Consider the following 13,168-nt stretch of genomic DNA (forward strand, 5'->3'; position numbering starts at 1 on the left):
TAAAGAAGAAAGAAAAAAAGGAATAAAAGAAAGAAAAACAAGATAAATGAAAAGTCAAAATAATGCAAGGACAATTTTATCCTAAAAAGGTTTAAGCGAGCAAAATTAAAGATTAGGAGATAAACTGAAAAATGAAGTATTCTTTAAGGAAATAAAATGTGATTAACTCAGGTCTTCTAAGAACCTTTACAACACCAAATGACTTAAGTACCACTCTAAATTTAACAAATGGAAGAGTTTTTAGAATTAACAGTATCAGAAAGCATGATAACTCAAGGCAAAGGGTACACTACACCTGAGGCCTGTTAGGCCAGCAAACTGCATTTTGTAGCCACTGCTTTCTATATATAAAAAATGAATGGAACATTCTCAAATCCAATTAATGAAATGGTAAGCTATGTTATAAGCTGTCTACTAATTGAGACATATACACAGCCTAGCCTTTACTATCACTCCTAGAATGAGTTAACTATGTCCTAAAATTTACAGGAGCTATATATATATATATAAATATATATATATATATATATATATATATATCTATGTATGTGGCAACTATATATTCATAGCAGCTACAAGGTATCTTGACCAGAGGATGAATAAGCGGCTGCAAGAACGGCAGCCCCCATTCCTGAGCCATCTTCCATGACCTTGAGAACAACATGAGAGGAAATATCTTCCCCTAAAATGTCTGCAATGGCATCATTCAAGTACTCTCTAAACAGAGTATAACTTGTATATAAAGCCCCCTCAATTGCCACGACCGTTCTTCTCATCTTAGTGTGGCTTCCACCCTTAACTTTCCCACTCGCAGTGCTTCCACTTCCATCCCGACCCATTTTCTTCAATATTCCAACAATACCAGCAGCTGCCAACCTAGCAGCTCTACGAGTGACAACATCACATACCTTCACAACAAGCTTCCGTACTTTCAGAGGGACATCACCGATCTGCAAAAGCAAATCACCAAAATTGAGAGCCAGAATACTCAAAAACAGAGATTAGGATGCTCAAGAACTGGTCAGAAAATGGTTCACCTCTAGAATCTCTCCTAAAATTCGGGCTACCTCCCTCAGATCAGGGGAATCATCCTCATGCATAGCAGCAATCAAGGGTGACCTACAAGAATTTTCAAAAACCATTTAAATACAGAAAATATGTTATTCCAAAGCATAGATAGCCTCCATACTTGTAAACCCTGAGGTGTTGGTTTGACTACCGCTAATAGACCACCAAGTCTGCTTACTAATTATTTGAGCAGACAGAAACCCCTTCTGGATCATGAGCCGGTTTGCATAATCAAATGCATGATATAACAGTAGAATTTATTGACTAAACATCAACTGTTAAGAGATAACAAGAAGATAAAGACTGATCACTGAATAATTGATAGATAGGAAACTCATTTGACTTCCTTACACCAATCAAACTCCTAAGACTGACATGTCCTTGTCTTAAGAAAATCATTAAGTTCCCCATGGAATTCCCAGCTTGATCATGCTCCTTTACTTTCAAAATAGCTCAGAGCAAAACCATCAAGAAGTTGTAACTATAGTTCAAAATGAGTTGAGGATCTTTTTATACTTTATTTTAGTTGTTAGATGCACAATAATTGGCTGCTTCAAATCACTCGTGATACTTCAAACAGCCCTCATGATTAGCAAGGAATGACCATGAGCAAGGGTAGTGTACGACTATTGGAACCTAAAATGATATTTTTTATAATTGAATTTAAAAATGGCTAAGATTACTTTTTTTTTTTAATATTCCAAATGGATAAGATTACCTGGAAACTCAAATGATAAATACATCACATGGAAAATTGGAGACATGTCATGAAATCAAAGGCATCAACATTCACTCAGCTATACTAAATTTTCAGGTGCAATTGAGCCAACCCAGAATTAAGAGCAAGCTACATAAAAGGACATGAATTGACCATCTTTAAAAGGTGCAAAATTCCAGAAAGAAGACAAAAATGGTCATGGTCCCTCAGAACTCTTTTAAATGTTTAGCAGGGTTGCTCTCATTGACATCTATTTAGTCATCTTTAACTTTCATATCTGGTCCATCCCCTCTCAAGTGAATACAGGCAAAGTCACACTAAAAGATGTATATATGTTGCCATTTTTTATCGAAACTATAACTAGGCCACCAAATGCCAGACAGACAGACATTTACCTCAAGATAAAGGGTGTCAACAACTTAGAAAATGATAATCCAAAAACATCTGACTCCTGAGACATCTTAAGAATAACTCGTCGTACAATGTCTCCAAGATACATTCCTGATATCATTTTCTCAAATCCCTGCATGAAAAACATCAACAATGGGACCTCCAAGAATTAAGACAAACTACTAGACTAAAGAGTATATCAAAATTAGAAAAAACTAGTACATAAAAGTATAAAAGAAGCGAAAAATACCTGATCATTTGGGTTTGGGCTCTCACTATCCAACTCAATGTCATATGAAGTTCTAGGCAAGTGAGATGACCAAAAATTTCCCCATTCCATGTTGACCACCTAAAGATCCAAAATGCAAGATCAGTAATCTAAAGAATACTCGCTTCATCTTAGAGAGATATCTTAATTTGGCTACTGTTATGTATGGGGGAGCAGAACTATTTGCTATAAAACTAGACATGAGTGAACCTCCTTTTTCTTTTTCTTTATTGGGTGGATTTTTTTTTGGTTTTTGTGCGTGTGTGTGTGTTTTGGGGGGGGAGGAGGAGGAGGATATAATACATGCAGAAATCACAAAAGAAGGAAGGAGAAATACCATTGCTCCTGAAGTTGTAAGAAGGCCTTGACATTTAATAATGTCATCCGATCGCTCCAGGTAACAGGCATTGGTACCTGTACCAATAATTACTGCAGCCACTGTGTCTTCATCATGATAATGCCCTAGGGCCAAGGTTCCCACTGTATCATTAATCTGCATGCAACAGAATCAATCCTTAAATTCAAACTGTGAACCAGAAAAATACATAGTAACAAACACAAAACTTTCAATATGCATCTCTCAGATGTTAAAAAATAGTTGTGCGCTTTCTTCAAACCATTAGACGTTAACAATAACACAAAAATGGTTTTGCCTTTCAAGATGCATGACTACTGTAAATCTACCAGACAAAAATGGAATCAATTATTTGTCGTCAGATTAAGGTGGGGAAAAGCACAGCTTATCCTATTAATCACTATAAGTTCATGATCTTGCAATCTTGACCACAAACAAAATAAGGTTGATATTACAAACTAATACTGAAATTTCTTCTGTCCATCTTTTTGCATCAACAGACGTTTCTTTATTACATAAGTTTGGCCCCACAAAAGCTCTGAACTGTTGATGAAGGCTAAAAACTGTGATGGTCTCCAAGAAGTTTCCAATTCAAACGAGAGACTTCATGGGCCACAAGCAGAGAGATCAATTCAGATTCTATATTTGTCTTTTGTTTCCCTTTTCCATTCAGCAGAAGTCTATCACCGGTAACAATTTTGGTGCCACAGATGAAATACACAACTCAAGATGTTTGGAAGTAGAGCACACAAGAATTATCTTTCCTAGTTTATCAAAATTTCAAGTCATATGACCTCCCTAATCAAACATTTTAACATGAAGTTAATTGTATATAATTGACATGTGTTTAATTTACAAAAACCCGGCTTCCTAACGCATTTAACTGGCTGATGATTTTTAAACTTAATAGAGAAAAATCAAGCATAGTCTCAAAAGCTCAGGACAAGTCCTACAGCACATAATAATACTCAGGAAAGGACAATGCCATTTCCCCTTGTAAGTATCAACAATATATGCTAAAGTCACTTTTTTATGTTGAAATTACTCAATAAAGTTAAAGTAAACCTGGAGTCACTTGTATATAATTGACGTGTTTAATTTACAAAACCTGTCTTCCTGAACACATTTAACTGGCTGATGATTTTTAAACTTAATAGAGATAAGTCAAGCATAATCTCAAAAGCTCAGGACAAATCCTACAGCACATAATAATACTCAGGAAAGGACAATGCCATTTCCCCTTGTAAGTATCAACAATATATGCTAAAGTCACTTTTTTATAAATTACTAAATAAAGTTAAAAGTAAACAAGTCCAAAAGAACTTGATTCAAAAAGTAATTTCTAAATTCCCAGATGCTTCGACTACAAATTCCAAGATAATTTTTTCCAAGAAGTAACAAGACAAGTGTATCAGACTACTAAGCAGTACAGTGCCAGAGCCAAAAGAAAAGCCAAATCAGGTACAAGTTTGACACATAGGATCAGCAACTCAAAGATGCAACAGTAGGCACAAGATCAAATTTTGATCAAAAAGAAAAAAACAAGCATGAAGATCAAAGCTTCATTTAAAATATGTCACAAAGAAAACAAGAAATCAAAACCTAAAAGAAGTTGGAAGTCCTTACTAGTACAGCTACCCTCATATCAAGGCCTCGTCTTTCTAGCGCCTGATTTAGACATTCAGAGACATCTTTCCCAACCTGAGAGCAAATGATCATTATACCACATAAGTTTACCTTCTCTGAGATATCAAGCACAGGTATAGCCGGAAATTAGGAGTTGCAAAACTGTTTGCGTAACAATTTATTCCCTCCACCCTAATGATGATGATCTAACTTGCAGTACCATCAATTCAATTAAGCAATTAAGCAATGTTTGGTCCAAGCACAAACCAAGCATAGGATCCACAGACCATTAAGTGCTTATGCAGACAAGCACCGAACAGAACCCTTTGGAGAAAAGCACTGCATGGATTTGGATACACACACACCAGCAAATGCATTTAAAGTAAACGAAGCTAATCAAACCATCTTCATTAAGAACTTCTGCCTTCGTCACTCAAAAATAAAATTAGCAAGACATTCATACTTACCGTGTCATGAATAGAGAACCCTTTTGTCCATTTAATCAAAATGCCTGACGAAACGGATGCCTGTTTCATAGGAAACGAAAATGTGAAGCCAAGTTCCCTTAATTTGCCTTCCAAAGCCACAGAACCATTTCCTTCTTTCTCAACAAATTTCTGTAGAGATGCAGCAATAAAATCAAAGAGCTCCTGCAGATGGTAAAAATGGACAATAATTATTAGTCCATTTTCAACATCAGATTGTCTAAAATCTCCAAGTGGAAGCCCAAAAAAAAAAAAAAAGTTTTCGAACATGTGGATTACAAACTTGGCCACCTCGCTTGTGCTAGTCATTAAATGTTCAGGAATAGGTTGTCGTTCAACACCAGGTTCAAGAATAGCAGATCTTTGACCTCCTAGCTGGACGCGCAACACTCTAAAATTTGTACCACCAAGATCCAGACCATAGTACACACCTTTCTCGCTCCTGAAAAGAAGTATTCTACAATCAATTTCCACATATTTGTTGATCAAGTACTGCAATAAATCAGTGATTTGAAACCTTAACGGTCACAAAAATAGGTATAGAACTTATGGTTGTGACCAAAACCATGTAGATTTTTTTCTTTTCCTTTGTTTTTTGGGTATGGTATCCAAACATTGATGAGGAGCTAAGCGGCTTCCCTGAGCATTTTTCCTTTTTGGAGGATCAAAATCAAAGTGCAAAACCCCATCATCTATATGTCCAATGAAACCAATAGATACCACAATCATGCAGCAAGTAATAACATTTAAAATGCCACACATAATCCACAATAATTACTTTACTTAGCCAACCGCAAAGCGACAAAGAAAGGTAACTGCCACAATCAGGCAGATTAACAAAAATTTTTCCAGAAATGCACATCCTATTAAGAACCAAGTTTATTATTCAAAGAACTGATTTCAAGCACAAGATCAAGTCTCGAATAACAAGGCTCAATATAGCCACAAATTCCAATCAAGGAGAAGCAACAGATGAGGGGAAGAAGAAGAGAGAGGGGGGGGGGGGCGACTCCTTGACATATATTTCCCAGGTGCTACTTTTTCTATGCGCAGTATATCTTCTACAACACAAAAGAATCAATTAGCACTGCAATGCCAAATGTCAAAGCAGCAACTTACAGCATTAAGTATCTATGATACAAATACATACACGATCAAGACAAAGGAACGATAAAATGCAAAAGGTCCATCCTTTCCCACGAAACTAACTTCCAAAACAATACCAAAACATGCTTCAAGATAAATTACAAAAAAAAAAAAAATGAAACTCATTAAACCACATTCTGAATCAAGTCATGGAAACCAACCAAGCAAAACCTAAATAATCCAAAGAATAAAAAGACAAAACACCAGTCCATACAAATCCAAAATTGCCACCTCGGATTTCAAGAATGCAACAAAAAACTCCAAACCAAAACAGCCACAAGCCAAAACCCATTCCAGAGTATTTGTTTTACTAAAAACAAAAACCCAATAACAATAAGCATATAAAAAATAACACCTACAAACACCAAAAAGGCGCAGCAAAAACACCTACCAAAGTACAGACGACGCTACACATGCGTATAGCAATAGTACTATAGTACTGTTCATGTACGAAATGCGAAAACCAAGAGAAAGTTGAATACAATAGTAAATCGTGTACCACTAACACATACCCATTGGGGAGATTTTGGACGAAAGTAAGGAGCATCTTGAGCTTGCTACCGCCTTCGGAGGCGAGTCCGGCGTGCATCTCAACGGCCATAGCGTCGACGACTTGCCGGAGCTTCTCGACGGGGGTGGCGCAGCCTTCTTCGAATTCTTCTAGAACTTTCACGACCTTCGTCCACCGCCTCCGGCTCTTTACTCGCTTTCCGACCATCGTCCCAGCCACCACGCACATCGCCACCGCACAACCCACCACCAATCCCACCCCCAACACCTTTCCCATCGACCCCATCCTCCCCTATCTTTTTGTTATCTTATATTTAGCTTCTATTTTCTGACCATGGCTCCCCTACGACGCCGTTTTTGGAAGAGTTTCAAATTAAAGAAAACGGCGGGAGCGGACTGGAGAGTTCTAGGACGGCGGTGGTTTAAGAGAAAGGAAAACGACCGCGTTCTTTTGCCTGGGCAGATTAAACGAGGTCGTTCGACGGCCCCGAGTGGAAACGACGTCGCTGGACTGAAAGTTTTCTTCAGGGGAACTGGTGGTGGTGGTGGTGGTAGAAGCAGTAGTAGTAAAAAGCTGTGATAGATGGACCAGTCGACGAAGAGCCAAACGGCGCCGTCCTTTTTGCCTTCCTTTCTTGAACGATGGCGTTTTCCGATTGTTTTCTCTGCGATGAAGATAGCTGGAGTATACAAGGAAAACGGCGTCGTTCGCAGGAGCGGCGGGTTTGTCCAATTTTTTCCGGTGGTTTTGAGGAGTCGAGAAAAAAGAAAAGGTTTGTTTTTAGAGAGAGAGAGAGAGAGAGATATTAGAGAGAGAAAGGAGAAGGCGGTCTCGGCTTGTTGGAAAGCGAAGCGGAATGTACTTATAAATGATTTCAAAAGGACGAATTTGTCCCCGGGAAATGAGAGAAAGACGGATTTGTTACCTTTTTACTGATTTTGTTTTGACCGTTTTTAGGGAAATGAGGAATTTGCCAGACTGGATTTTTTTGTCTGGTTGAGGATCTTAAATGGGATGTGTGATGATGTTGAGGGAGGCGCCGTGAAATGACGAAAACGACCTTTCTGTTTAGGGGGAAAATCAAAAGAATCCTTCCTATTGGCTTTTTTGGGATAAACTTGAATTTCGGTGAATTTTGGGGTTTGATGTTGGCTAAGCTTAGCTGATTTTATGGAATTTGGATGGATACAGTAATTAATATTCTCGAAAGTTGTAGTTGTGTAAAATTGACTTGGTTGTGATGGAGACTTATTTACATTTGAGGAAAGGAACTTGGCAAGTTCTTTGTTGATTGATTTGGAATTTTGGATTGTATGTGGCTAGAAATGAGAATTGAATTATGCAAAATAAGGAGTTGTATTTCCCTTTTTTTTTTGTGATTTTGCTATGTGATTTCCAAGAAGTGTTCTTTCTTACTTTTAATCTTACTTTTGACTACTTTAGGTTTGAAGTTTTGAGACCATGGCATTGGTAATGTTTCAATTATGCATCGAAATGGGCAGAAAAAAAGTGATGGTGTCAAAAGAATGTTAAAAAAATTAAATAAATTTGGCTTCTATAAGCCAAATTACATTATGTAGTAACGTTTGCATGAGAAACATTTGTATACCATTAGCCATTATAAGAGATACTAAGAGAAAAAATGTAAATTAAATTGATTACAAATTTGTTTTAAAAAATCATATAGCTAGAAAAACTACACAAAAAATTTGAAAAAAAAAAGCATATTTAACCAGAGATAATAATAATGCTAATAATTAAAACACACAACCAATATCCATAAATGTATATAGTGTAGTTCAAGAAAGTTCCTTATTGCATTTATGTGCAATATTTTGATTTATATGAATGCATTATGGCATTCTCAACTAAATGCATTTAATTTTGTCAGGAAAAAATAAATAAAGATGGTGCGTGTTTGATGACAGTTTCTTGAATGTGGATTGTTTCAATAGAAATAGTTAAAATAGTTGGACATATTTCAACATAATCCTGTTATAATTTATAGCTAGTTATCTTAAACTTCAAGTAAATATGTAGTTTATCACACTATGTACTTATTTTGTAGATATATTTAATGACATTTTACTTTCACGAGAATGCATTAGCAGTAAACAAACTTATATAATCTAACCACATTCATGAGTTTGCCAATAGACTTAAGCATGAAGGATAATTCTAGACAAGGCTGGACAAGAAGAACTTCTTTCTAATCACTCTCTCTAGCTTAATTTGAGATTTGATTTTTCTTTTTCCCATACCCATATTTTCATTGTTCGTTTTTTCTAGTTTGTAAAGTCTAGGTGTTTTGGTGCAATGATTTTGCCTCAGGAATATTAATGGTAATTACAACTAGTTCTAGAAAAGTTTCACAATGCAAAACAATCTCAACTGAATACGTGTTTAATCACATGTGAGCTCGTAAAATTTATATACTAGCTGCATTTTACTCCCTTCAAATTAGGGCTGCAAACGAGCCGAGCCGAGCCGAGTCGAGCTTTGAGCTAATCGAGCCGAGCCTCGACTAAATTTTACCAAGCTCGAACTCGAGCTCGAGCTCGACGAGCTGGCAATTTTCGAGCTCGAGCTCGACTCGAATCAAGTCGAGCCGAGCTCGAGCTCGAGCTCGAGCTCGAAAAAAATAAAAAAAAAATATTTTTATTAAAAAAAATAAATAAAATAATATTTTTTTCTAAATAAATAATAAAATATTAAGGATATATCCGTAATTTCACTATGAAAATAAAAAATAAAAAAATATATATATAATATACGTAATTTTATTATTAAATAAAAATAAAAATAAAAAATATATATATATACTCAAGCTCGCGAGCCGGCTCGCGAGCTAACGAGCTTAATATTCTGAGCTCGAGTTTGACTCGAGCTGGCTCGAGCTCGACTCGAGCTCGATTAATCTCGAGCTCGACTCGAGCTTGACTCGAGCCGCTCGCGAGCGGCTCGCGAGCGGCTCGATTCGTTTGCAGCCCTACTTCAAATACTTTCGTAATTAACCATCTTGAGAGACATTGATGGTTCGGTATTGATATAAAAATAGGATGGGCGTGAAGTGTGACCCGACTATAAATTTAGGGCAAACTTAAGTGAAATAGTAATCGATTTACCGATAAACAAGCCAACGCCGACTTTGATTCTATTTTTGGATATAAATTTATCTAGAAATTTGGTCGATATAATCTATGTGAGATAAAAAGGTATCTCAAAAACATATTTAGAGAAGAATGTGTTTATTACTTTTTTTTTACAATATGCTTTTTTTGGATAATATTCTTCTAAGGACCTAACCGTCGACTTCTCATTAATGAAATCTATGAACTAAGCACGGGTCATGCTGACGTTCAAGAGGAGGTTTTGACTATTAGGAATGATATTGAATTTGAAGAAGTTAATTAATTATGTGGTTTCCCTTTATGACACATATGTAATTACATTTTGCCATATACATGCTTTATTAATGCAAATTCTATGTATCAGCTTCCTCAACTTCCATGGATCAATAAATAGATTATAGCTCTTTTTAATTAATAGCCAAGAGATAAAATTGCATAAGCAATTTCTGCAATTTAGATTCTAGATTTTGCATCTGCTATACATCCATTTATGGATAGTTTTTAAGTGCAAAGATAGCACTTTTGACTGGTCCAAGTGTTCAACAATTGCTGTCTCCAGACACTTGGTGTAGGGTTATGGCCTAAACTTGCATAGTAAACATCAGATCATCAAAATTTGTTAATATAATGACATATGATTTTTGCAAATGAGGTTTTAACATCTATTGTTGCCTCCAAGTATGAGTTGAATAACTAGCGTCCATACACAAATTTACTATTCTCGTATTGTCGTTTATCTGCCAAGTAAATTCGTGTATTTTGATCGACTGATCTCATATTTTTCCTAATCTTGAATATATTTTAGAATAAACTTATAATAGAAAGATTGTTGCTGACAAGTCCGTATTAAGCGCTTGCTAATGTAACTACTTTATACCTAATTTATTATTGATCTACTCGCATCCTTGCATTTAGAGGCTTACTTGAACCTCTAGAAATGTGTAACTAAGTATGTGTTAAAATGCTATTCTTCCAAGTTCAATCCCTCAATTTTAACGTGTGGAGTCTCATCCCATCTAACCAAGGGCTATTTCGTAATACCAAACCCCTTCCTTCTCTCTCCACTCACCAAGGACAACAAAACAAATTGATTAAATTCTAAAAATTAAATCTACTAAAAACTATTAACTAAACATTAAAACCAATTAACCATAAGAGAAAATGAAAGGGGCAAAAGTGGCATTTCATACATGGAGTACGGTGTGGTGTGACTACTCAATGTGCTTCTCCTTTGCCTTTCGGTCCTCCCCTCCCATACACTGATATAAATAAGGCTTTTTGGGACAGCTTATAATATATACATATATATATATATATATATATGAAGAAATTATTCCGTAATCACTAAACTTTTCAAATAGTCAAATTTTAATCACGTAACTTACTGAATTATTAAAAGTATAAATTTTAACTTATTCTAACTATTTTTACTAATAATTTTATCAAATCTAATTATTTTTAGACCTTTATGCATGATAGAGTTAACAGTGGAATCAGATGGAATAATTCAAAATTTATAGATTTAATAGATTGATAAGTAAAAATATATTATTAATAATTAAGTGATCAAATATATTCAATGACTACTCGGATAATTTGCTATATATATATAATCACTGAAATTAGTTCAATTATCAGAAAATGGCTCTTAGAATTCTCTCTACGGTCAGATTCAAAGTTTATATATATATATATATTGAAAATAATAGATATTCCAGGAGAGTGGAGACAACATAAATATCAGAGTTGGAGCTTGTGGACATATGGGACGGCGACGGTTAGCCAGCGTATTAGGCTGTCCGTACATTCTTGCCAGCTGTGTTCCGCTAATTCCAGCTAAGCACTAAAAGGCAACTGCAATGGCCTTTAGACAGTGGGTTGTATGCTCTGGTAACTAGTACAATTCCAGTCTCTCACCATTATTGTTTTGGGAAGTTTGGCTTTTTTGTTTTTTAATTCTTGGAGGAATATAAACTAAGGATTGTTTCACTTGGGAAAAAGAGAAGAGATTGGATGTGGAAAAGAGTAATGTAAGTTGGGGTCTCATCATAGCATTTGCATTTTCTAATCCCCACATATGTAGATGTGTCATGTATGTAATGATTAAAAAAGTGTGAATTTTTTTCTTGTCCTAGTAGACTTAGATGTATGTTAAATGTGCCACGAGAAAATTATTGTAACGCTTTTAAGAAATGATGTATGTGAAATAAAAAAGTGATTAAAAAATATGTGAAAATAATATCAATGAAAAATAAAAAAATTTTTCTTGAAAAAAATAACAAGGCAAGCAAGATCTAGATTGAGAATTGTAGAGGTTATAATCTTGCACCCAAGCCTGCTTGGGTTGAAAAAAAAAATGGTTAAACTAATAATATAAGAAAAGTTAATCCTTTCCACTAATATAGAACTTGTGAATTATGTACCTGCCCCTAAGATGTTAGCAACATTAATAATAATCCTTGAACTTATATAGACACATCGAATTAATCAACACTCAAAATTTATGACTAGACGACTCAATTTTGTGATTATGATATGAAGTGATGTGTTACAGTGACAATACTAGACTTTCGAACGAACTAGTTAGTGTATTTAAACTCAAACTCGATCAATATCAATTAACTATGAGTTGAACTCAAGTGAGATTTCAAGCCAGTTCAAGACTGGAAATATTCGACGTGACTGCTCGTCGAGCCTAATAATAGATACATAATTATTCTGTTGTAATATTTTATTAGAGTGAAATATTTATCTTATCCATTATAAAAAGTTTTATGATTACATTTGAGCTTGGTCAAGTTTGAACCTGAGCACGATTAATTCGACCTCGAGTTCGATTGAGTTTGATCATCGTAAAATTAAGTCGAATTCAACTCAATTAAGCAAAAACTCGACTTTGCTTGACTTCCTTACACAATAGAACTAGAATTTGTCTTTATCATTGGACCTATTTTTAGCAAAACACAATAGATATATCAAGGAAAGCAATGTCTGAATGCATGTAACTAGAAGTTGTTGCATTGTAAGAAAAAAGCAAAACACTGTGATAAAATCCCATTCTTTAAAATTTGTTGGATGCAATTAAAAGTTGTTATAGAAAGCTTAATGATAATTCATGGAGGAGTTTAAAATCCTTTTAAACACAAAATTCATCAAAGCTTTGAAATCATACACTAGGAAATATGTAAAAGTGGGTTTGTTAATAATCATATCAACATATTGTAGTAGTAAGATGCTACTATCAGATTGGAAAAACTGAAAGGTAATTGCAAAACTTTCTAGAACTTCTTTAGCCAGCAAATTTGTTCACCTCCATCCTCCAGCATTAGGATGTTTTCCTTTTATTTTTCTAATAAATTTTTCTAAAGGTTCTCCTGTTGAGAGTTTATTCTCTCTTAGGATTCTTCTTGTAAGAATTTTCTCTCTCCTAGAATTTTTCTAATAAAAGTTTTTCCTCTCCTAAAATTTTC

At 35.1% G+C, this 13,168-nt stretch overlaps 1 protein-coding gene across 2 annotated transcripts; it reads right to left on the bottom strand.

Annotated features, from left to right (window-relative positions):
* Nucleotides 1–296: 296 nt before the first annotated feature.
* Nucleotides 297–7,424, bottom strand: LOC113724432 (hexokinase-3). 2 transcript variants are annotated; one of them, XM_072073101.1, is made up of 9 exons: nucleotides 6,569–7,424; nucleotides 5,202–5,352; nucleotides 4,893–5,075; nucleotides 4,426–4,500; nucleotides 2,782–2,937; nucleotides 2,427–2,525; nucleotides 2,182–2,309; nucleotides 1,038–1,119; nucleotides 297–950 (listed from the first exon to the last, which is right to left on the bottom strand). In XM_072073101.1, exons 1-9 carry the CDS (start codon nucleotides 6,850–6,852, stop codon nucleotides 573–575), a joined length of 1,536 nt encoding a protein of 511 aa, XP_071929202.1. In that variant the 5' UTR covers nucleotides 6,853–7,424; the 3' UTR covers nucleotides 297–572. The 2 variants fall into 2 exon arrangements, with proteins under 2 accessions (XP_071929202.1, XP_071929198.1); XM_072073097.1 differs by having other exon boundaries at nucleotides 5,190–5,352.
* Nucleotides 7,425–13,168: the final 5,744 nt, after the last annotated feature.

The sequence above is a fragment of the Coffea arabica genome, chromosome 1c, assembly GCF_036785885.1.
Source record: "Coffea arabica cultivar ET-39 chromosome 1c, Coffea Arabica ET-39 HiFi, whole genome shotgun sequence".
NCBI classification, from domain to species: Eukaryota; Viridiplantae; Streptophyta; class Magnoliopsida; order Gentianales; family Rubiaceae; genus Coffea; species Coffea arabica.

Coding starts and splice junctions, on each gene's coding strand:
- LOC113724432 (XM_072073097.1), bottom strand. CDS start 6,852: ATGGGGTCGATGGGAAAGGTGTTGGGGGTGGGATTGGTGGTGGGTTGT. Junction 4,501..4,892: donor GGTTCTCTATTCATGACACG/GTAAGTATGAAT, acceptor ATTTGCTCTCAG/GTTGGGAAAGATGTCTCTGA. Junction 2,310..2,426: donor GCCCAAACCCAAATGATCAG/GTATTTTTCGCT, acceptor TTTTTCATGCAG/GGATTTGAGAAAATGATATC.